The sequence below is a fragment of the Eubalaena glacialis genome, chromosome 3, assembly GCF_028564815.1.
Source record: "Eubalaena glacialis isolate mEubGla1 chromosome 3, mEubGla1.1.hap2.+ XY, whole genome shotgun sequence".
NCBI classification, from domain to species: domain Eukaryota; kingdom Metazoa; phylum Chordata; class Mammalia; order Artiodactyla; family Balaenidae; genus Eubalaena; species Eubalaena glacialis.
In genome coordinates, this window is record NC_083718.1 from 5,905,632 (window position 1) to 5,929,702 (window position 24,071).

Consider the following 24,071-nt stretch of genomic DNA (forward strand, 5'->3'; position numbering starts at 1 on the left):
ATCTTCCTAATTTCCTACAAATCTGTCCTCTCCTTTACATCTGCATTGTAACCACTGCCTCATTTCAGACAACTGGCATATCTCTCCTGACATACTGTATGGCTCATAAATGGTCACCTTTCTTCCCTTCCTGTCCTCCCCACCAATCAATCATCTGCACTGCTAACCATGGTGGTCTTTCCAAACATAAACTGGACTTTGTCACTGACTTACTTAAAAATCCTCAAGAGATTCATCATTGTCTACAAGTTGAAACCCAAACTTGTTGGCATGGCCTGCCTGGCCTCTCCAGATGATAAATGAAGGCAGCTCCTGGCTGCTAATCTTCCTGCCAATTTTTCTCCCTCCTCTCTGCCCCCTCCCCATCTAAATACAGACCCTGAGCTCAAATTACCATTGCTTTCTTATATCCATTATCTGTACCTGTATACTTGCTGACGCTTCTCTTACTCACTCACTTTTTTCATTCTTCAGTATAGATGTGAGCTCCTCCAGAAAGCATTCCCTGATTTTCCAAAACCAGAATATGTCTCTCTGTGCTCCTCAGCAACACGCCTGCCAGTGCAAATTAGTGTGACCTGCCACATTCTAGTGTAACTATTGGATGGTCTTCCTCTCCCCCATTAAGACTATGAGAGGTTCAATTCATAGTAACTACTCCATGAATCTTTGTTTAAAAAAATTAATTGAACACATCTCTCTCCATTACACTGAGATGTTGCTATGTAGCTTAATGATGTTGAATAGATGTGGATTATCCTGTCTTTTTCTGCCTACACAGATGAAGCATCTATGAAGTAGGTAGTCTAACACATAGAAAGTTATTTTTTTCTATTTAAAATTTATTTTCAAATAGCTTTTGCAGGTCTAGGTAGACATAATCATTGACAGTTTTGAAAATGTTGTCATAAAAATAACATATGTAATATGCACATATTTTTTGGGTAAAAAACCCCGTCATATTCTATACTCGCAACTATGTTCATTATTCACAAGATAATTATCAAGAAATTGTTTTTTTGTAAGTAAAATCATTCTTCACTCATGGGAATGACTCTCATTTCTTTTTATATTTAAATATTAATATAATCAATCAGTGTACTGGAAATCAAAGATTTAAAAAAACAATTTTTTTTCTTTTAAAGAAAAGGAAGAAATTAGAAGATATTCTCAAATGTGTTTTCTGGAAAGAAAAATTCTTAAACTAGGGAATGAATCTTCTCCCTAATTCTCATTCTTAACATGCTCTACTCCATCACCATTGTAATTCAGAAGATTTTTGGTGAGTACTCTCTTAGTAGTAGGGGACCAAATTAGTCTGTTGCTCTAATCTACACTAGATGTTGGGTAGGCTGCTTAAGAACACCAGTGAGTAAGGTGCAAAATTGTAATGTACAGAACCAGGTTTAAAAATGTTTCTAAAAATCTAATCTCATGTTATAGTAGGATGAAAGCTTTCACACACACACACAGAGAAAAAGAGTCTATGAAATAGGACATTAAAAGAGCACAATGAAAAAAGGAAACCAAGATAAAAAGAGTGAAAGAGGAAAATATATTTTAACAGCAGGAAATGACATGACACGACATGACAAAAAAGAGGAAAAAGTATAGAAAGATAAGTGGGAGAGCTAAAAGTCAAAATTAATGACAAAAAATGAAAAGTCTGCCTTCAGAAAACTGACAAAAAGATAGAATGGAGAGCAAAGGATCTTCCAATTATAAAGTTAAGTTTCAATGTCCAAATACTGCTATATTTTAAGAATGTCAGGATAGTATTTGTTAGATTGCATTATTCTTTTAATTTTCTTAAACTTAGAAAGATAAGATTCTTCACTGTGACAATTTTAAGGCACATAGTGGTCTCCACCTGCTTTGACACAGTAGGGTCCTTTGTACCCTTTGTATCCTTAGCAGCTGGGCTATGACACTACTAGTTGAGCAAGTTTTTACTTATTCTATTTTTCTTTCTTTCTTTCTGAGGTACTTGCTCCCTCTTAAAATGTTTTCTGGGCACTTAGAAGCCAAATAATTAAGACTGCCATAAAGGTGACACCAAAATAAGGTGCACAGCTTTCTTTTCTTTTTTTTTTAAAAATACATCTTTATTGGAGTATAACTGCTTCACAATACTGCACTAGCAGCATATATCCTGAGAAAACCCTAATTCAAAAAGAGTCATGTACCCCAATGTTCATTGCAGCTCTATTTACAATAGCCAGGACATGGAAGCAACCTAAGTGTCCATCGACAGATGAATGGATAAAGATGTGGCACATATATACAATGGAATATTACTCAGCCATAAAAAGAAATGAAATTGAGTTATTTGTAGTGAGGTGGACAGACCTAGGGTCTGTCATACAGAGTAAAGTAAGTCAGAAAGAGAAAAACAAATACCGTATGCTAACACATATATATGGAATCTTAAAAAAAAAAAAAGGTACTGATGAACCAGGGGCAGGACAGGAATAAAGAAGTAGACATAGAAAATGGACTTGAGGACATAGGGGGAGGGGGAGGCTGGGGCAAAGTGTGAGTAGCATCGACATATATACACTACCGAATGTAAAATAGCTAGTGGGAAGCTGCTGCATAGCACAGCTTTCTTTTAAGTCAAATGCTTTTGCTTTACTCTCTAATCTCTAGCATTGCAGGAGTCTAACACTCAACAGCTATTTTTTTCCTGTTTTTAGTGTCTTGCTTCTGAGTCTGTTACTGATACATAAATATTTCAGATTTCTGCCAAATATATAAAGGCAGACTATAACAATACAAATAAAAATATAAATATTAGCCTGGAATGTTAGAAAAAAAAGTAAACTTCACAGAGCTATCTTAATAGCAGATGATAAGGTCCAAAATATAAAACAGATATTCTCTCTCTCTCTTCCCGCCCCATCTCCCCCCAAATAACAATGTAGTGATATAACTTTCTCATTTGGCAAAGGGATGACAAAAGTTCATGCAAAAAAACATAAATAAATACACAACTTTGGAGCTAAAGCAAATGTGAAAAAAGATTAATTTACTATCTTTAAAAGCTTTTAATGCATCTCAACATTGTTAAGATTTTACTCATTTTGAATGCAGTGTGCTAGAGAGATAAGCCACAGGAAGGGGGATAAGATGTAGAAAAATGTACAGCAGGCCATAATATAATAAGCACTACAAGCAAAGTACTCACAGAGGGTATGAAGGGTTCAAAGAAAGAAGGCATTTTAACCAGCTGGACGCATCAGGAAATCTAATAGAGGAGATGTCATTTGAGATGGGTCTGGAAGAATGGGTTGGATCTGGACGACAGAGACATCTATTTCCACTTTTTCTTCAGATTTAGGTAGGTACTCATTCTATTTTATCTGCTATTACCTTTTTGCTGATTTCTTCTTGAATTTCTAACGTTCTGTATTAAACCCTCCACTACATGACCTCACTGAGAATTTAATCATACCAGATTAATCACTGTCTCCTGAATAAACCAAACATTTAAAAATATCCCTTTGCCTCTACTCATAGGCTTCTCTTTCCTCACTCCATTGCTTTCTTCCCTTCCCTTGAGTAAGTTGCAAACTAGCATAGAAGACTCAGTTCAATTTCTATGTCTTGACCCTTCCCTGCACGAAAAAGTGTGTTATCTCACAGGTATTTCCAAAACTCTTTATATGTTGCTTGATTACTGTGTCTCATATTGTATCACTTCATTTATAAGCTTGTTCCTGCAAGCAAACGATGAGATTCCTGAGGGCACGGGCCGTGATACAGTCTTGTATCCTCAGGCCCGAGTCTCTCAGAGGGGAAATATTTGGTGTCTGTACGTACCCTGAGGGAATCGGTTCTTTTTGGAAAAACAGTATAGGCAAATAGGACTAGGGCTTTTATACACAGCAGGTTCCCCTAAGCTGCGGTCCATACTGAAAAACAGGCTGTGGACCCTCGGGTTCACCCTTCCTCTGACCGCGTGGGCCACTAACAGGAGCACACCTAGCAAGGTGAAGGCCACTTGGAAGCCCACAGCACCACGGGTAGCAGCAGCCCTCATTTCCTAGTATGTCATCCTCCATGCATTAATCGTTTCTCTGCAGCGGCCTAAAGTGGCCCTTCATTCTTTTCCAGGATCAGGGAAACACCTCCCTTGCTTTCAGCCAGTGAGAAAAAAGACTAGGACTTTCCTGGGGCTGGGAGCGGGGATTCCCTCTCCCGGAACGTGCCATTTCTACCCCGCCTACCTGGCTGGAGACGGCCAAGGAGAAGGAGCTGGGGGAGCTGGGGACACTCCACGCGCGCGTCCCCCTCCTCCAGAGAGGGGGTTGGAGCCCTGGAACCCGCTAATTAGGCTCGCCCCCATTGGTCTTCCCCAGGCACGGCCGTCACCGTTATGCTAATGAGGGGCGTCTCATTGGCGGGGCCTCCGCGGCGGCCCCGCCCACGGGGAGAGCCCGTCCGCCGCGCGGGGACTCCAACCCCGGGACCCCCGGCGCCTGCGCGGCCGTGCGGGGCGTCCGCCCGAGGGGACCTGCTTCCCGGAGCTGTCCTCGGAGGAGCCTCTCGCCGCCCGCCGTGCGGGAAAGTGCTTCACCCCAACGCCGAGCGCACGCCCACCCCTCTCCCCTCTTTCTAGGCACCGCGCGTTTTTTCTCTTTTTTCTTTCGGGCGAAGTAACTTTTGCATTCCCGCCTCCCCCGAGTCCTGGGGACCAGAGGCGGCGCCGATCCTGGGGGCGGTTCCTTGGCAGCGTTGGTTCTTGTCAGAGCCAGACTTTTGCTCTTGGGCTGGGTTTGCATCATCCCCATCACACCCTCAGGAGAGAGGAGCCGGCCCCTTTCAGCCTCAGCTTCCGGCTGGGAGCAGACCCCCCTCCCCCATCCCAGGCCCCTTCCCCTGCTCCAGCCCATCTCCCGCATTTCGTTAGTACTCGCCCTCTACTCCGCAATATTTTTTTTCTCTCGTCCTCCTCGCCTCCATTCGTTGTTTTACGTTTCCCACTCTTTGAGGAAGGATGGTTGATTTGGAGAGCGAAGTGCCCCCTCTGCCTCCCAGGTACAGGTTTCGGGATTTGCTGCTAGGGGACCAAGGATGGCAGAACGACGACAGGTGAGTGGTGTGCTGCAGTGTGGTTCCGTAGATACAGCTGGGAAAGGGAGGGATGGGGAGGCTGGAAGGGGAAAAGGAGGGAGAGGAGGGAAAGGAGCCAGAGGCTGGGGGAGGGAGGAAGAGGGACTCTTTGACGTGTCTCTCCATTTTGACTCTCTAGAGCAATTGCTGTAGGCAAGGAACTCTTTGCCTTTTCACTTTCTGATCCCTGCAGTGTATTTGTTGCATTTATTTGTGCTTATTCTTTTGTCTATCTGTGCTTTCTTAGGGTGTGTATGAGGCTGGCGTGAGAGGTACAATTACATCCAAATGGCACGCAATATCAGTGCCAGTCAATTTTCATTTTTTTTTCCTTAGGTGTTGTTAACCAAATTAGAAAATGCATCCAAGTTGACTGAAAAAGCACATTATAAACTTAAAATCACCTGCACCCACCTGTTTACTTACTCCGTGTCAGTCTTGTCTTGATTAGGTGTCAAGACACCTGCCACTGGGAATTTTATGTTTTTTAAACATTTGAAGACGCAGGTAGACAATTGGTTTAAATATGTAACAGGTAGTGAAAATGGCAGCGTTGGCAATGGAAAATACTCACTTTGAACGGGTAACTGTGACTATTATTAATAATGGTGTTTGTATAGTATGATCCAACCTTTTCATAAATAATGTACTTAACCTAAATAGTGTATATGCCACAAAATTAAAACTAAGTCTCAAAACTAAAATATTTCTTATTAGCAAAATATTGCTCATGTGTTTTATCTATAGCATCACTGTTTTGCCTAGTTAAACTTCTGGAATTCCTCTTGCTATGTCTTATTATTTAAAAAGCACATTTTATGTTTCATTGAATTTAGTATTTTCCAGAATAGTCATTTAGGTATCACATGCCACATTTCCTTGTTTTAAAATAATATGTGTATACCAAGTAGTCTTTCAACTCAATTGAAATGTTTCCTTAAAGTTCAGTTTGGTATTGATGTTCTATTTTAATTGCATAAAAGATCCATTATTGGTCCCATTCAGAATCTCCTTGTTCAGCCACTGGGAAATACCTTCCTTCTTTTCCTTTCCATCTCAGCTCTCAATACCAACCCCTACACTACACACAGGGGATTTTATCTTCAGCATCAATTGTGGACTTCTTCTTTGGTCTCATGTTAGTAATTTAAAGGGGTATGGATGTTTTGTAGAGGATAATATTTCAGTTCAATATCTTCTTTTTAGGCAAAAACATATATATTGGTAAAAAATTAAAGAACAAATGCCAATTTACAAGTATGCTTGGAATGTAAGGTGTTCTGGTTGACTGAAGATGAAGAAAAGAATAAACAAATTTCAATGCTAATTGACATTTAGATAAACTATTAACTTAGCTCAATGGCTCATCAAGTACAGTGAGGTGTTCATAGTAATTGGATCTGTATTTGTTACTTCAGGAGGTCAGGATCATCATGTAGAGTAGAAATCCTCATTGTAAAAGTCTGAGTTGGGCTGAACACATGGAGTACATATTTTGGACTTGGTGGTGGTAGCACTGTTTGTTTGTTTTTTTAGTATCGTATCCAAGATACTAATTGTTCATGTGGTTGCCTTCACTTTTCTAGGGATGCTGCAGTTATATTTCAGGAATTAAGAATTTTGGTTAGTTGACTGCTTCCTAAATGAGTCGTTGCTATGTCAAAAAAAGTTTTGCACGTTTCTTTAAAATACGTATTATACTGAAAGTTTATGCTAGACCAACTTTAACTTTAAAATTAGGCCATATGTACTGTTAAAATGAGGTATTGTTACTGAACCAAACGTGGGTTCACTTTAAGGGTAATTTTGTGGCTCCGTGAAAACTTAGTTTTGGTTCTATTAGTTGTCCATCTTCGAAGACAAGAGCCTTTGATTAATAGGGACCCAGGTTTCAATCCTATGCTTATTTCTTCACTACCTGAGTGGCCTTGGGCAAGTCATTCCGCCATTATGAAATTCAGTAATCTTATTTCTGTAAGATATTTCTGTAAAACTAACACTTAGTTGGTACTAAGTACTTGGCTAGTGCTATATGTTAACTATGCTATATGTTATATGCTTATATGTATGTGTGTGGGTAACATATATATATATATATATAAACACATGTATGTGTTAACTTATGATATGTGTTATCTCAGTCGATCCTCACATAGTCCCTGAATTGTAGGTAATTATTTTAAGGACTAGGAAACTCAGTTTCTGGGAAATTAAATACTTGTGTTGGTGATATATCTTAAAAGTGTAAAGATGACTTTGTGACTGAAATTACTCAAGAAGCTCCGAAGTTCCCTCCACTTAATTAAATTTGAATTTATAAGAATAATTTTACAGCATCTAGCATAGGTGAAGTGCTCTTAATGTTCCCTTCTTCACCTACGACTTGAAGTTTGCAACTTTTAAAATTTTCTTCAGAAACTTAAATTAATATGCAATAAGTAAAATCATCTCTTTTGTCTTTAGTATTGTTACAAATTCCTCTTTGCGATTAAGTCTGAATAGCAATCTTATTCTACTCAGTTATCTTGTGGACTCAATTCCTGCAGAGTCAAGGAGGAAGCAGTCTTTCATACAGGAGTAAGTAGACAGTTTCTAACAACAGATGCATTTAGTGCTCTGCCCATGTTTTCTGGATATTTTCTATGAACACCCTCTGCCTGTCTGAGGTTTTTTGTTTGTTTGTTTTCTCCTGGCCTCAGGTGCACACCAGGGCCTCTTGGAGAGCAAGGCAGAGGTGCCACTGAGTAAATACAGATTTGTTAGACAAATACCTTAGCCTCCTAGTTCCTTGGTTGGGACCATTCTGGAGCATGTTCTCTACACTGTGTCCAATGGGACTCAGCTCTAGTTGGCTCACAGTGGTAACTGGCTTGGTATTGCGAGTTTATTGGCTTCCTTCCCCCTCTCCCTAACTGGTATTTTCTGTATCATTTCCCAAATACGCTATTTAGGCTTCGATCCTTATCTCAAGGTCTTCTTCCGGGGGAATCTGGATCAGGCTGGATACCTTCCCCATCTAGAGTCATATCCTAGAAATGACGGGGGAATTAGATGATGTAGACACTTTCTACCCTGCCCTTCATTTTAAGAATTTTAAATTCAATCTTAGTAGGATATGGTGAACTGGCATGTGAAAATGAGTGAGGCATATCACTGATGTGGGAAGGGGTATTGTTACAGAGGGAATACTGGTGGGTCTATCAGGATACAGGAAGTGTGTACTCCACACCGTAGACTGTCTGTGAACTAGCCTTGGATAGTTCACTTACGTTTATGTTGTACCACCTTTTGGTAGGGAAACAGACACACACTTAAAATACATGCAATATGTATGTATATGTAAAATGTATATGTGATAGATCTGTATTCTATGTGAAATACATGGAATGACTATGTAACATATAGGTCAGTGCATCCTTACATAATTACCTCTCCCTTATTTGCATTCTGGTATCCTGTTCTAAGTAGCACGGAAGGGAAAAGAGTTAGAGCAGTGAAGATAATTTAGCACAGGAATAACATTAGTTCTGGGAGGCCATGAATAAGTTTGAGAGTTGCTAAATGACAACACTGCTTATGCCTTAGGGATGTCTGTTGTATATATAATGCGTGTTTACTTTTTTGGCATCCTGAATAGAACACAAAAATCTAATGTAAATGGTTTGTATAATATTTCTTTAATGGTCATTTATCCAATCAGCTAATGTTTGAATACATGCTACATCTGAGAGCCTCATTAAGTTAGGCTTTGGGAAGAATATAAGAAAGAATATGAAACAGGGCTTGATCAGGAGGTGTTCACAGATATAATTAGAGGTGAATTTCCCCCCAGAATGTTGAAAGTATTGCTTATGTTATGATGATATCCTTGCAGAATTTCTGTTTTAAGACTCAAGAAGAGCATCCAGCACTTGTAGATAGGATATTCAGTGTTGGCTTGAAAATACAGTAGCTAAAATCACTATATTAGAGATGGCTCAAAATCTTAATATACTTTGAATTTAATATTTAGAATACTTAATATCATCAAAGTTACTCTATGATTGAAACCAATATGAGTAGAGACAGAATTTAACTGATCTTATATGGGAGCCATTCTGTAATATGTAAAATTGTTGTAGTGTTAAAATACTTTTTTTTTCTATTTTAATGTTGCTAAGATTCATAAAGCAATAAAAATTTAGAATATTCTCTTACAGTTAAGAGAATATTAAAGATTGAATATTAAAGATAAATATTAAAGAATTAAATATTAAAGAATATTAAAGAATTCTTTAAAGAATATTAATTAATTCTTATTCTTTAGTAAGAATTAATTAAAGAATATTAAAGATAAATATTAAAGATAAAGATTGGTAAATTTCAGGTTTTAAATGCCTTTAGGCAGTTAGGACAAGCCCTTCTCATCCTTCATCATGACTCAGTAATTTTAAAGTTTGGAACACAATGCACTTGATGTGGATAAATTATCACAGCTGTGGATAAATTACTGTTAATGGACAATTCTCAGTTGCAGTCATATGGGAGTAGGCCGTTTATTTAATTAACATTATTCTAGTTTTCAGATATTTGGTCAGGTGTTGCAACTCCAGTAATTTTAAGTATATCTTTCATATTTTGTAGGTGGAATTTAAAAGTAATGCAAGCAAGTCACCTAATGCATTGTAGTAATTGAAAACATAAAAGAAATTGAACAAAGGGTACAGTTCAATCGATTAATAGTTTAAGAAGTATTTATAAAATGGGGAGAATGTTGGATAGCTTTTGGAGTATGTGTAAGTTTAGATATCATACAATGAAAATATGCAATATGACTTTATATAATCAAATTGAATTGGGAAAATGGGTTTTGGATTGGCATCTGGCACATTTATGTGTTACCAATTTTATCTTTCTTATTAAATTATATATTATTTTTAAAAGTAGCCATTTAATATAAAGTTCTTATTCTAAGTTTTTATGTTCAGGTCAGTAAATATACTTTTAAAATATTTTAAGTGTTATTAAAAAGAATGAAATGTTATTTTTACTGTTTAATTATATAGTGGAACCAACCATGCGTATGCAATATCTATAAAAATGATTTAAGCATTTATTATCAGAAAACCCAGACTATTTGGTGTCTTTTAGCACTATTATATTAAGAGAAATCTCCTTGAATAAGGCAATAAAAAATTACCTACGACTGAAGTAGGTAATGGTGCAAAAATTGACTTTACATATATATATATAAAATATATAAAATGCAGAGAAAAATGTAGTGTAATAATTATTATTTTTCAATAGTTACCAATAAGTCAGACATTCATATTTTATGTAAAAACATATGATTTTTCTTTTTACCTACTCTTATTAATAAAATTGAAATATGGCTTTTCAAATTTATTGGAATTTAAAGTTTGATTCCATTTAACCACTCTTATATATCCACCTTTTGTATATGGTTACTTATTTGTAATACCTCTTCTGTGAGTATTACACTTTTCTCAAGATACCTCTATGTATAATAAATCTTGGGTGAAGGAAGTTGGAATGTAGCAATTTCATTTTCCACATAAGGTATGTGACATTTTAAGGAGATTAAACTTTCTACTAAACAGCTTCTCCACTGCAGCTTCAAGTTAGTCTTGAGGATGGGTAGAAAGACATAAATCCAGATGGATGACCAAGAAAATGATTTCAGCTAACTTATTGTTTTATCAGAATTAACATACTTTTTTCCTTCTCTGTTAGTAATGTAACTCAACTTCTGCAAAAATAGATTTGAAAGGTAGTAAGAGAAGTAGTACAAATGAAAGCTTATTTTGGTCTTCATTATTGGTACAAAATAAATATTAACAATATCTTTAGTCATCACGTGTACTTGTAGCTAGGTTAATAGTGAATGCGATACTTTTATTGGCTTTTTCAAATCATGCTCTTGTAGAGATGTGGGTGGACCTAGAGACTGTCATACAAAGTGAAGTAAGTCAGAAAGAGAAAAACAAATATCGTATATTAACCCATATATGTGGAATCTAGCAAAATGGTACAGATGAACCGGTTTGCAAGGCAGAAATAGAGACACAGATGTAGAGAGCAAACGTATGGGCACCAAGGGGGGAAAGGGAGGGGGATGAATTGGGAGATTATACATATATGCACTAATATGTATAAAATAGATAAGTAATGAGAACCTGCTGTATAACACAGGGAACTCTACTTCACTTCGCTGGGCAGTAGAAACTAACACAACATTGTAAAACAACTATACCCCGCCCCCCCCCCCCCAAAAAAAGCAAAAAATATCATGCTCTTGTTTATCATTTATATGTTTATATATCATTTTGTCATTGATGGTTCATCTATTTTTATTAGTGTATTTCTGTATTGCCAACGTTGTCTTACTTATGTGCCATGCTTGTCTAAGTTGCCTTTAGAAAATGAAACAGAAATACTTTTTACAGTGAAATTTAACCAGTAGCTTTATATATTTATAGTTTGAAATTTAATAAGGGTGGCCTTTTCTGAGCTGTATTTAATACCTTCAATCAAGATGTCTTTAAACTAATGCTTTTCCTGAGTCTTAAGTTGCTAATTTAAAATTTCTCTGTAAAAGTAATCAAAACAGTAGGTAATAATCCAGAAGGACAATTACTTTTACTCTTTGACAATTTTTGACTGGATATGGGATTTTTTTTTAATAGGTCATGATTTTTTTTTTTTTTCACAAGTATCTTAGTCATCAGACAGCAATCAAGTTGCAATTTAAGAGAAAACTACTTGGAGAACTGAGTAAAAAGAAAAAGGTGCATCTGTAGCACTGAGAAAATCTCAACCTCAGTACAAATTCAAACTGGCTGTGTGGAGTTGTAAAAACTAGGATGTGAGTGAAGTGGGTGGTGGGCGGGGACTTGGAGTCCCCTTTCATACTGAGTGTACCGCCCAAGTAGAGTGGATAAAGATAAGCTGAGCCAGAAACTTCTTTCTGGTGGTCATGGTGGTGGTATGTAAGGTTTTTAAAGTTGTAAGCAAATGACCAAACTTTATGAACAAATTATAAAGACTGAGCATAGATATTTTACCCTTGCAACTCAATAAAATATAGAACATTGTTAATCTGTCAAACATTTAATATAATCCATATTAAATATTTATACCTAATACACATTTATAATGATTATTGTACTTCGATTCTAATTAACGTAGAAACGAAGAAATTTGCCACATTTTAGTATATGTGCTGCCGAAGCGAGCACTAAATTTGCCACATTTTGCAATCATGAGCTTTACTTTGCCAGCCAAATCACATTATTAGTTTTCTTTCGCCTAAAACAATCATTAATATTGATAACTTTTCTAATATTCTGTATTATGTCACTGTTGTTTTGTTATACACTCATGTATTACAGAGCATAGGCTATGGTTCCTTAGGAGCTGAGGTTACCTTGTATTCCCAACCATCGCTCCAACCCAAATCTTTGTTCGTGTATGTTTGGCCTCGTAATTTGTCACAGTGTCTGGGTATTGCATGACCCTGAGCCACTGTGATATTTGATTGCATATCTCTCATGTGCAAGGGTGACCATATACATGCTTGCAGAAGATAAATAAAAACCCAGGCGTTGTGAAGGCAAGAAAGCGCTGTAAGAATGGCATTGGGTCCTTCATATCTGATCATCTGGAAGCAGAAGAGTGAATTCAAAATATCTGACCTTGATTCCTCAATAACCAGAACTAGATTCTCTTAAGGAGAATCTGAGACGTAGTATAATTTCAGGGGAAGGAAGAACCACTGCACATACTCGGGAAAGTAAATCATTTGTGTAAACTAATTGAGTGCTCCAGTGGTATTAGATTTACCTGTCCTCTTTGGCTGGGAAGTGGGGATGGGTTTGGAGTTGGGAAAGGGATTCGGTAGAGGCTGGAAAGTCCTAGTCACCTGAAAGGAGTAGGGGGGAAATACTCCTGCGGATTCTGAGAAGAGGATCCGCGGAAGAGGGAGACCGGGGACAGTGAGATTTCTCTCCCCGATTTTGTCTTGGATTGATCATATTTATCTTTGTCTTTTTTTGACAAATAGAGGCAGTGAAGGGAAATAGAAACAGAAACCCAGGCTGCCAAGCTTGGCTGGTCTGTAGGGCACTGTTGCCTGGCAGCAAGTCTCAACTCTTGGACCCTTTTCCTGTTCAGACTCTTAACTGGGCCTCTCTTTGGACTGTGCTTTAGTCCTCCCAGCACTACTGCAATTATGCCATGGCTTTAAAGAGTGAGAATCATTTCCCTCTGTGTGCGCCTTTCTTGAACTAGAGTTGTATTATTTCTACTTTTCACACTATGTATGTGCAAGAAATGGACTTTGCACACAAAGCCAAAAACCAGTGAATCTAAGGACTAAAGGACAGCTTGTTCTTGGCTGTCTTGCAGTGGACCTTGCACAGAAACAGAATGATGAATTATTATGGGCGCACACTTAACCCATCTTGTAAATCACTGTGTGAATAGGGATAAAAGTGGATTAACACATTTCAGCCTCATTTAACTCCCTGTGGGAAGACTTGCAGATTGTCCACATTTTGCAAACAACCAGTTATTAACAAGAGGGACCAGATGTGTGGTTTAATAATGGACAGCCTGCTGTGTCAGGTCTGTCAAGAATTGAAATACCACTCCATCCCCTAGGAATCGGATCTGGAGATTAGTAAGCTGCACAAGTTCCAGTCAGGAGTGATGGCAATGACTTTAGTCACGACCACGCCATGGGATGATGACACTGGCAAATTGCAGATGGAAGCTTTTGTATGATGTTTCTATTTCTTGCCTATCTCTCCACAAGAGTTCCTGTGCTATTCCACCTCTTTACTGAAAATACAGAAGATGAAGTGAAAATAGGTGATGATATTGAAGAAGGTCTAGAACGCCACACATTGTTCTAAGCATGTCCCATGTATTATTTCATTGAATCTTCACACCAGCTCTGAGGAGTCTGGTATCCTCCCCTTCCTACAGATGAATGTCCTGAGGTACAGAAATTCATGACTTGTTCCAAGTTACATAATCCTAAGAGCTAGAACCAGAATCTAATTATTATGCCTACACCCTATGTTTACAACTAAACAGATGTGATTTAATGCTATGAAATAACAGAAAGAACAAAACGCAAACAAATGTGAGTGCTTTGGAAGGTAGAAGAATCACATAGCATCTGCATCCCTTTAGGTCAGCATCACAATGAGTAACTCGAGGAAAGTTATGGAATTTTTGAAGTTGGTAATATTTTCTGGGAGAAAATAATTTTTCCCCTCTCCATATAGAGCATTGTTCTTTTGACAGTCTGAAGAAAGTGGATTGAAATAGGAAATCAGTGAAACAAACAAAGCAGAGATTTTGTTTATTTAAATATTTATTTATTTATAGTAGAAACAGGCTAAGGGTAATTGATATCCCGGGAGTCACAACAATTCACAACAATTACCTTTCTTTTGATATGGCTAGGTTTTTTTTATGTTTCTCAGTAGAACTTTGGGGTTTTCTACTTATACTTCTACTCCCTAAGGTATTTGTACCCACCTGAAATTCATTTTTCTCAATAATTGTGCTGGTGATCATGAAAATCCTCTTGCAGAGATGTTATGACATCTAAATGTGGTAATGTCAAATTACTTGATGGAGGCCTTAACATTTAGATGTACCTATTAGTATGTTTCACCTGTTCCAAAAAAGATTTGCAATGGTTCACATAAATATGTACAATAGCATAAATAGAAAAAAACAGCTGAAGAAAAATATAATAAGGGGGTAAAAATGAATCAGGTGTAGAGTTGGTACACAATATGAATTCCATTAGTTCCTATGTAGTTACCAGAGATGGACCACAGAGTTAGAGCAAAGACATGATCGGTCACATAAGATGAGAAATAAACCAGCAGTTCAGGAGAAATACAGCTTTCCTTGGTGTTCAAATTGAAAGGACATTGGTCCCGTGGATCTTGGTTAGTGTACAATATCCTCACCCACTTTCCTGTCATAAAAGAAGAGCAAATTTCATAAGACTTTTGTGACATCTCACTGTCAGGTTCTGATATAACTAGAAAGAATTATTCACTTAAAGTAGATCTACAGGACATACATGTATTTCAGATACATATTTTAGGACAAATAAAAAAAAACTCCTGAGGTTACTGAGTCTTTCATGTAATCTTTCTTAAAAACTTTTTTTATATAGATGGCTTTGATTAATAATTAAGAATGCAAAGAGTTTAGGGTTATATTCTTCGTTGTGAACCTGAAGTATAAATGTACTCAGTAGTGGGTAGGATGACTCACTTCATGGAGAATCTACTAAGATTCTAACCAAAACACAAGACTGAATTGTAGTTATTCTCACCTCCTCACAAAGGTTAGATTAATTCATTTATTTTCCCACAAATACTTAAAGTAAATATCATACAATTTAACATTATATAAAGACTTTGTAAATATCCTGAATTTAGTTATTTATATAGCCCTATATATCTTCATATACATAGATAGAGATATATATTAAGCACATAGTTTTTATAGCAGACTTCTGGTTGCTAATTAATTGATACAAATAACCTCAAACTAGAATATGTTTTCAGTTTATCCACCATCACCAATATCATTATAATCCTCCAGAATTCTGCATTTCAAAACTCACAGTAGTTTTGTATTATTTTTTCAGCTTGCTTTTTTAGTTAGTTCTTGATCTCTATCTATTCTTTTTTGGTAGGATTTCATTCCTTCTTATTTAAATTAATATAGCTCTTGCTAGCATGCTTCATTGTTCCAAGCCTGTTCTTTGCACCCCACCTCCAATAATCTCCATGGCCAGCTCAAGTCTCATTCAACTTAAGCATTTTCATCAGAATCTTCTTAACATAATTTTAACATAATATTCATGTCACTGATGCTTATTATGTAAATTTAAAATGTTCAGCCCTGTATTCAGTGTTCTTCATTAACTGACTCCTCCATTAATTTTTTTTTTCCTGAAAACACATTTTTATGTCTTCAAACTGCAGGCCCAGTTTTTTCTTTTAAATAAATCAATTTATTTAAACTAAAACAAACAATTCACCCATTTCTCCTACTCCCTCTCCCAGCCTCTGCAACCACCAATCTATTCTTTGTATCTATGAGCTTTTTCTTTTTTAAAAAACTTACTATTTTTTTAGATTCCACATGAAAGAGAGATCATATTTTATTTGTCTTTCTCTGTCTGACTTATTTCACTTAGCAGAATGCCCTCGAGGTCCATCTGACACCATTTTGGTGTCAGATTCAAAATGATCACCAAGGCCTATGTCAAGGACCTTACCGCCTATGTTTTCTTCTAGGAGTTTTATAGTTTTAGGTCTTATGTTTAAGTCTTTAATCCACGTTGAGTTAACTTTTTGCATGGTGTAATATCGTTGTCCATTTTCATTCTTTTCAATGTGGCTCCCCAATTTTACCAACACCATTTGTAACAAATGGCAAGATTTCATTTTTTTTTTTAGCTGAAATATATATGTATATACACACACACACATATATATTTGATACACTTTCTTTATTCATTCTTCCATCAGGGGACTCCTAGGTTGTTTCTATATCTTGGCTATTATGAATAATATTGCTATGAACATAGGGTTGCATATATCCTTTTGAGTTAGTGTTTTCTTTTTTTCAGATAAATACCCACAAGTGGAATTGCTGGATCATATCATAGTTCTATTTTTAATTTTTTAAAGAAATTTATAGTGTTTTCCATGGGACTGCACCAATTTACATTCCCATCAGCAGTGCACGAGGGTTCCCTTTTCTTCAAAACCTCTCCAACAGTTGTTATTTGTTATTTTGATAATAGCCATTCTGACTAGGTGTGAAGTGATATCTCACTGTGGTTTGATTTTTTTTTTGAATTTTATTTTATTTTATTTTTTATACAACAGGTCCTTATTAGTTATCTATTTTATACATATTAGTGTATACATGTCAATCCCATCTCCCAATTCATCCCACCACCACCACCACTGCCGCACTCACTGTGGTTTTGTTTAACTTTTTCCTGATGATTAATGATGCTGAGCATCTTTCATTGGCCTTTTGGCCGTCTGTATGTCTTTTTGAAAAAAATGTCTATTCAGATTTTCTGCCCATTTTAAAAATCAGATTGCTTGCTTTTTTGCTATTGAGTTGTATGAATTCTTTATATATTTTGGATATCAGGCCCTTATCAGATTTATCAGTTGCAAATATTTTCTCCTATTTGATAGGCAGCCTTTTCAGTTTGTTGATGGTTTCCTTTCCTGTGTAGAAGCTTTTTAGTTTGAAGTAGTCCCACTTGTTTAGTTTTGCTTTTGTTGCTTTTGCTTTTGGTGTCAGGTTCAAAATGATCACCAAGGCCTATGTCAAGACCTTACCGCCTATGGTTTCTTCTAGGAGTTTCATAGTTTCAGGTCTTATGTTTAAGTCTTTAGTCAATCCACTTTGAGTTAATTTTTTGCATGGTGTAATATCATTGTCCAGTTTCATTCTTTTCAACGTGGCTGCCTAATTTTCCCAATGCCATTTATTGAAGAGACTGTCCTTGCCCTAATTGTATATTCTTGCCTCCTTTGTTGTAAACTAATTGAACATATATGCATGGGTTTATTTTTGGGTTCCCTATTCTGTTCCATCGATCTAGTGTCTGTTTTTATACTAATACCTTACTGTTTTGATTACTATAGCTTTGTAATATAGTTTGGCATCAGAGAACGTGTTGCCTCCAGCTTTGTTCTTATTTCTCAAGATTGCTTTGGCTATTTGGGGTCTTTTATGATTCCATATAAATTTTAGGGTTGTTTGTTCTATTTCTGTGGAAAAACACCATTGGAATCTTGATAGGGATTGTATTGAATCTCTAGATTACCTTGAGTAGTATGGACATTTTAACAATATTAATTCTTCCAGTCTATGAGCACATAATATCTTCATTAATTTTTCCTAAACTGCTTTTTGAAATTTAGTCACTGTAGTTACTCACAGAAATCACTCCCCACCTCCCATGCTGATACCCACTTCATTGCCTTTGCTGGTATCACACCACGTTCTGAGGCTTCCTGGCATCTCTTCCTGTTCACATCATCCCCCCGCTTTATGATTGGACCGAAAAACAAACACAGAGCCAGAGTTACTAATGAAATCTTTGAAATCACTCAGGCTATTCAATATATTTTACATATGATGTTGTTTTATAATTACTCACATGTTATTTCAGGTATAACATATAACTTTCTAGGGAAAAAGTCATGTCTTCAATTCATTTTGGATCTTCCTATATTATTTAACACACGTGGTTTACACAAAGGCTCCAAGAATTTTAATTCTGTAATATAAGGAAGATATTTTTAAAAGAAAAAAAAGTCACAGCTATGAATATATATGTGCACCACATACATACATATATACATTATTATAATAAAAGTACAAGATCATTTGAATTTGAGATGTTTTTCTCCATGGAAACAAAATAGTTTTTTAAAGCTCCTTCTAAACCCAGGTATGTAGTTTAAATCATTTGACTTGAAAATGCCATTCCCACTTCTAGTTTAATATTCACAAGAAGCTTTCCTTTCAAAATGGCAAAGCAGAATGTGCTTCAGTCCATAATTCGTACAGTGACAGTTCAAATGACTGTTAAAGTGAATTCTGAATTTTACATATAGGGCTGCTCAGTGAAAGCCATCAGTCTGCTTGACAGCCAGCAGTGCCATTGTCCAAGAGACTTGTGGAGGTGTTGAAAAGATCAGATAGGTAGTGGTAGTAATACTTATATAATTGGGATGAACAGAAGGAATTCTTTTGGTCTTAAATACTGTAAAAAAAAGTTTTTTTTTTTTAAATTGAGGAACGGTGCTTATAATAGTTGAGTATGTTTAATTTTGCAGTGTTAGTGTGAATAGAATAATTTTCTAGAGGAATAAAAAATATGTGAAATATATCAGTGACAGTTATCTAAACATGTTCCAAGTCTTTGAATAGAAGGAGGCACATTCTTCCAAAACATGTATATTCCAATTATTATTCTATTTACCGAGTCAGGTCTTTACCTGCTGTTTTTGTCCAATGGAATGAACACTTTTGATTTCACTTCATTCTCCTCTTCAGTATCAGAAAGAAGCTTATAATACATCTCTTTACCACATGGCAGGTAGGAGAGAAACAAACTCTAGTCACTTACAGAAATATATAATTAAATGTGTTTTTAAAAAAAAGACTAATTAAAATGTTCAGTATAAAGTTGCTCTGACTTGCTGATTCTGTTCCTCCTACTACATATTCCAAGTAATGTCTCCTTTTAGTAAACCCTTATAATAAAGTGAGGGGAAGTTCCTCTGTGCATCTCAAATTGTGTTCACATTGAACTTATGCCTGCTACCATATGAGTTAGGATGATGTATGCGAGGTAGTTGAATGATATAATCCCACGCTCATACCATCCTTGAGCTTATATTGTGTGGGAGACATAAGACACGCAAAATAACTCCCATAAAGTAGAACATGGTACAAGGGACAGTATTATGGGAGTATTAGAAAGAGCTTCTTGGAGACTTTTAGAAAGTAAATTTTATATATTAGGATTCATGTATTAGACATAAAGTAGTAATGGCTAGCCCAAAGGTATGGTGGCTTTTCCATGGGGCATGTTCTAGGAAAAGATGCAATAAGTAGACTAGATTGGACATAGTATAGGATACTTGTGGATCAATAATGGATATCAGTAGTTTGGGGGAAGACTGTAGGAGAACTTATATTGCCAAGTTGAAGAGTGTGATTTTTTTTTTTTTTTCTGTAGACTGGGGAATTGTTGAAAGGTTTTGAATAAGGAAGTGGCATGATTAAAGTTGTAACTTTAGAAACTACTGGAAGAGTAGGAAATTCATTAAGCTACTTTAATGGGATAAAAGAGGTAGAGCAGTGATAGTGAAAGTGGCCCAAAAAAAAAAAATTCAATAAAATACTTTGGAAGTGTCATTAACAAATGTGAAAATGGATTGGGGTGAAGAATATCAATGTTGTGAAATGAGAGGAAATATGAAAAGAGGATCAATTTGGGTTAGTGTTTGTCATGTTTGTGCAATGCAACTTGATATTATTCACTGGGGTTATAAATTCTAGGGAGCAAAATCTGTAGTATCTAATTATGCCTTGCAAAACATCCAAGGAAGGTCTCTTTAATATACTCATTTTCATTATTGATAAAATTGAATTCAATTCAGCAAGCAATAGTTAAGGCCTGACCATGAATTGTGGCCTGTGCTAAGCCTCTGAAAACAAAGAATAAGGTGTACCCACCTTCATCTATCTTAGAAAGGAGAGAAGGACAAATAAGCAATTATTGTATAGCATATTACATAAAAATAAGTATGGGCAAATTGTGGAGCTAGCACAGGGGAAAAAGAATTATGTGACAATATTATGTACATTAATACATAAAAAAGCTATTATATTGTATTTAATCCTTTTAAAATTTATTGGTTTTGTATTCTTCACAACGCGTATGGAAAGGTAAACCAATCTCATGTTGCATTTTATAGGCAGAAACTCAACTAAAGATAATTTATTTTTTTATTTTTATTTTTTTCTTCTTTTTTTTATTGAAGTATAGTTCATTTACTATATCATGTTAGTTTCATGTGTACAGCATAGCAGTTCAGTTATACATTCAGTTATACATATGTATATATCTGTTCTTCTTCAGATTCTCTTCAGGTTATTACAAGATATTAAGTAGAGATCCCTGTGCTATACAGTAGGTCCTTGTTGGTTACATATTTTATATATAGTAGTGTGTATATGTTAATCCCAACCTCCTAATTTATCCCTCCCCCACCCCCCTCTCCCCTTTGGGAACCATAGGTTTGTTTTCTATGTCTGTGAGTCTATTTCTTCAACTAAAGAGAATTTAAATGCCTGACACAATAGCAGAAAGTCTCTATTCTCTCAGTGGCAAATCCTAGAAAACCCAGCTAAGATACACTCAATAAAACAAGATGTTTGGAACTACTATAGTTTCAGGGTTGACTTTAGACCCCAGGATATTTCTGTTTTCTCCATGGCTTCCATTGACATGTGTTACTCTATCTCTGTCTCCTGGAGCTTGTCCCCTTGGTCCCTGAATGGCTCCTCTGGTTCCAGTGACAAAGTCAAGAGGTAGAGAAAAGAATTGTCCTTGTATTAAGCCCTTCCTTAAAGTGAGAAAAGCGTTGCCAGAGGCATCCTGACAGATATGCTCTCATGTGCTGTTGGCTGGAGTTGGTTTGTGCTGTGCCCAAACCAAACCATAGCCAGAGCAATGAGACCTCGGTGGCTGGAGGCGGACTCAGCCTCCTCTGAAGAACTTTGCCACTTGAAGGTGTGCAAACAAAATCAGGTTTGTTTATGGGGGAAAAAAAAATGTATGTGTTTGTTGGTGGGTGGGTGAGGAGGGATGGAGGTTAGGCAAGTGATATGGCTATTGGGGTAGGGAACCCATAATTCCAATTCTAAGTATAATTCTAACTCTAAGTGTAATTCTTTAACTGTTTGATTGTTTGCCTTCATTTCTGAGCAGTTCTCAGAGGAAATTGTAATCTCAACAGGTATCCTAAGTCTTCTCTTGATAAACAGAATGATCCAATATGGGAAGGTTCTTAAATTCCCTTATGAAAATTATAACGTCATAAGCACTTCCCTGGCGGTCCAGGGTTAAGACTCTGCACTTCCACTACAGGGGGCACGGGTTCGATCCCTGGTCCCGGACTAAGATACTGCACGCTGCGCATTGCGGCCAAAAAAAACAAAACAAAACAAACAAAACAATTATAATGTTATAAACACTGCACTAACTTGTAACTGGACCCTTTGGAAAATTGTGAGCCACTGTAAATCATCCCTATGTTATGGTAGTTAACGGGTCTTGAGAGTGCAAAGCTTCTTTTCACAGAATCAACATTTAATCATATAGGTGTTGAGGAAGTTTTGGTATTTTTGGTGCTGATAGTAGATAATAAGGAAGGGAATACAGATATATAGATAGATATAGATCTATATCTATATATAATATAGATATATAAGGTGTAGCTGAGGTGAATGCTTCCTTACTGCCAGGTGATATTACTCAAAATGTCAATTTAGAAGCAGGAGCTTTTTTTATCTAAAATTTTAATGTAGACCAACCACACCAACCCCCCTCACTGAAAAGTCATTCTTTACCTGAAAAAGCACATCCTACATTATCTGGAAGAGCAGTGAAGAGACTGAAAGTCCTGCCAGCTTATGGGGAAACAGGTGGGCTGAACTCTGCCAGGGAGAGGTCAGGTTGATGTGACCTCCCTTCCTCCCCTCTGGCCCAGCCTTCCCAACTGGCCCCCTTCAAAATCCTGGAGGGTGGGGGACAGGGGTCACTTCTTGGCAGCTTCTGCCTGGGCTGCCAAATCTGCCTCTTTCTGAGCAGCCAGGAACAGGGCTCGCTCCTTCTGGAAAGCTGCCAGCTCTTCAGAACGGAGGTCCTTCACCATGCAAATGCCCAGGGAACGGGCAGATCCAATGATGGAGTGGACAACAGAGGACAGGGCACGTCCTGCAGGGCGAAGGCGTTATCCTGAGCTTTGACACCGGCGATCTCCTACACGTGCTTCAGCGGCACCAGGCCTGCCACTTCTTTCCCTGTGTGCGGGGCCCCCTTCTCAATCCCAGAAGCTGCCTTCAGGAAGTAGGAAACAGTGGGTTGGCCAATTTTGATTTCAAATGCCCTGTCAGGCTTCACAAAAATCTTGGTAGGCAGAGAAATGCCTTCTTTGATGTCCTTGGTCTTCTCGTTGAACTCCTTACCGAACTGGTTGGCAGAAACGCCTTGCTGACCCAGGACGGGACCTAGCGGGGGCCCGGGCCAATGGTCCGGATCATGTCGCTGGCCTCGAGCTTCCTGAGGGCCTGAGTGGCCTGGCTTAGCCTTGACATGATGCGGAGTTCCCGGCTTTAATTCATTTCGGGTCTACAGCAAGGGGGAGGGGGGGAGGAGGAAGGGGGGAGGAGGAGTGGGGAGGAGGGGGAGGGGGAAGAGGAGGAGGGGTACTGGGACATCTTCTAAAACCTGGCCTGCATCCCAGTGACTACAGCACTTTATCTCTTTCTTGTAACAAGTCATCTGACAATTATAATATATTCTGCTCATTAATAAATGTGGGGTCTGGCAGTAGCAGGCATCTCTTGATCGCGTACGGCAGGTGTGGAATTTTTATATAGTTCCTTTTATAATTTTGCTGGTCTGGCATATTTAAGATGAATTATGAGAAAGAGGGACCGTAACTGATCAGGTAATGCTTGAAAAGAAGTAGTGCACTTAGCCTTATTCCTTTTAATATCTTCTTTAACATTTTGGTGATTTCCCAAAGTCTAGCGGGCCATGCTGTTTTTAAAACAACAGTGGCTACAAAAATGTTTTCTCTGGTATAGGAATGAGGAAAGCAAGAGGAAAGCCATTTCTTTTATTTAAAAAATGTCTTTTAGAAGGTTTGTAGGAGCACATCCTAGGTAATGCTTAGTAAAAATTGATTTAACTATATGCCTAAATTAAAGGCTTCTTTTAATGAAATGACATGAATATGATAGGCTTTGGATTCAATAACTGACACAATGAATAAAAGGGAAAGTTAGATATTTTCAAAACACCCATAGAGATCCAAGAATATCAGGGATATGCAGTGGTAACTAAATATAATGTGTCAATGAATATAATAAATGCCACAGACATACCTATTCATACTTTTATAAGGGAGGGGCAACTTCTTAGATTGAGAAGGATGTGACTCTTTTCAGAGAGGTTGTCTTTGGATTGTGTAGACACCCCAACGATAGCTAGTTTTAGTTTTAGAACAGAAAAATGAGGCAAAATATTATGTTTAAACTTATTAGAAAAATCAGTTGATAATAGATCATTCAAATAA

General features: G+C 37.1%; 1 protein-coding gene and 1 pseudogene across 1 annotated transcript in view; one reads left to right on the forward strand and one right to left on the reverse strand.

Moving 5' to 3' along the window:
- Positions 1–4,590: 4,590 nt before the first annotated feature.
- The window catches only part of KCNT2 (potassium sodium-activated channel subfamily T member 2), a 379,130-nt gene continuing 359,649 nt past the window's right edge, over positions 4,591–24,071 (forward strand). Inside the window, exon 1 of the mRNA XM_061185285.1 lies at positions 4,591–5,094. Coding sequence (XP_061041268.1) covers positions 5,000–5,094 — 95 coding nt within the window. The 5' untranslated portion in view covers positions 4,591–4,999. The remainder of the gene's footprint in view (positions 5,095–24,071) is intronic.
- On the reverse strand, positions 22,448–23,085 carry LOC133087698 (large ribosomal subunit protein uL11m-like; annotated as a pseudogene).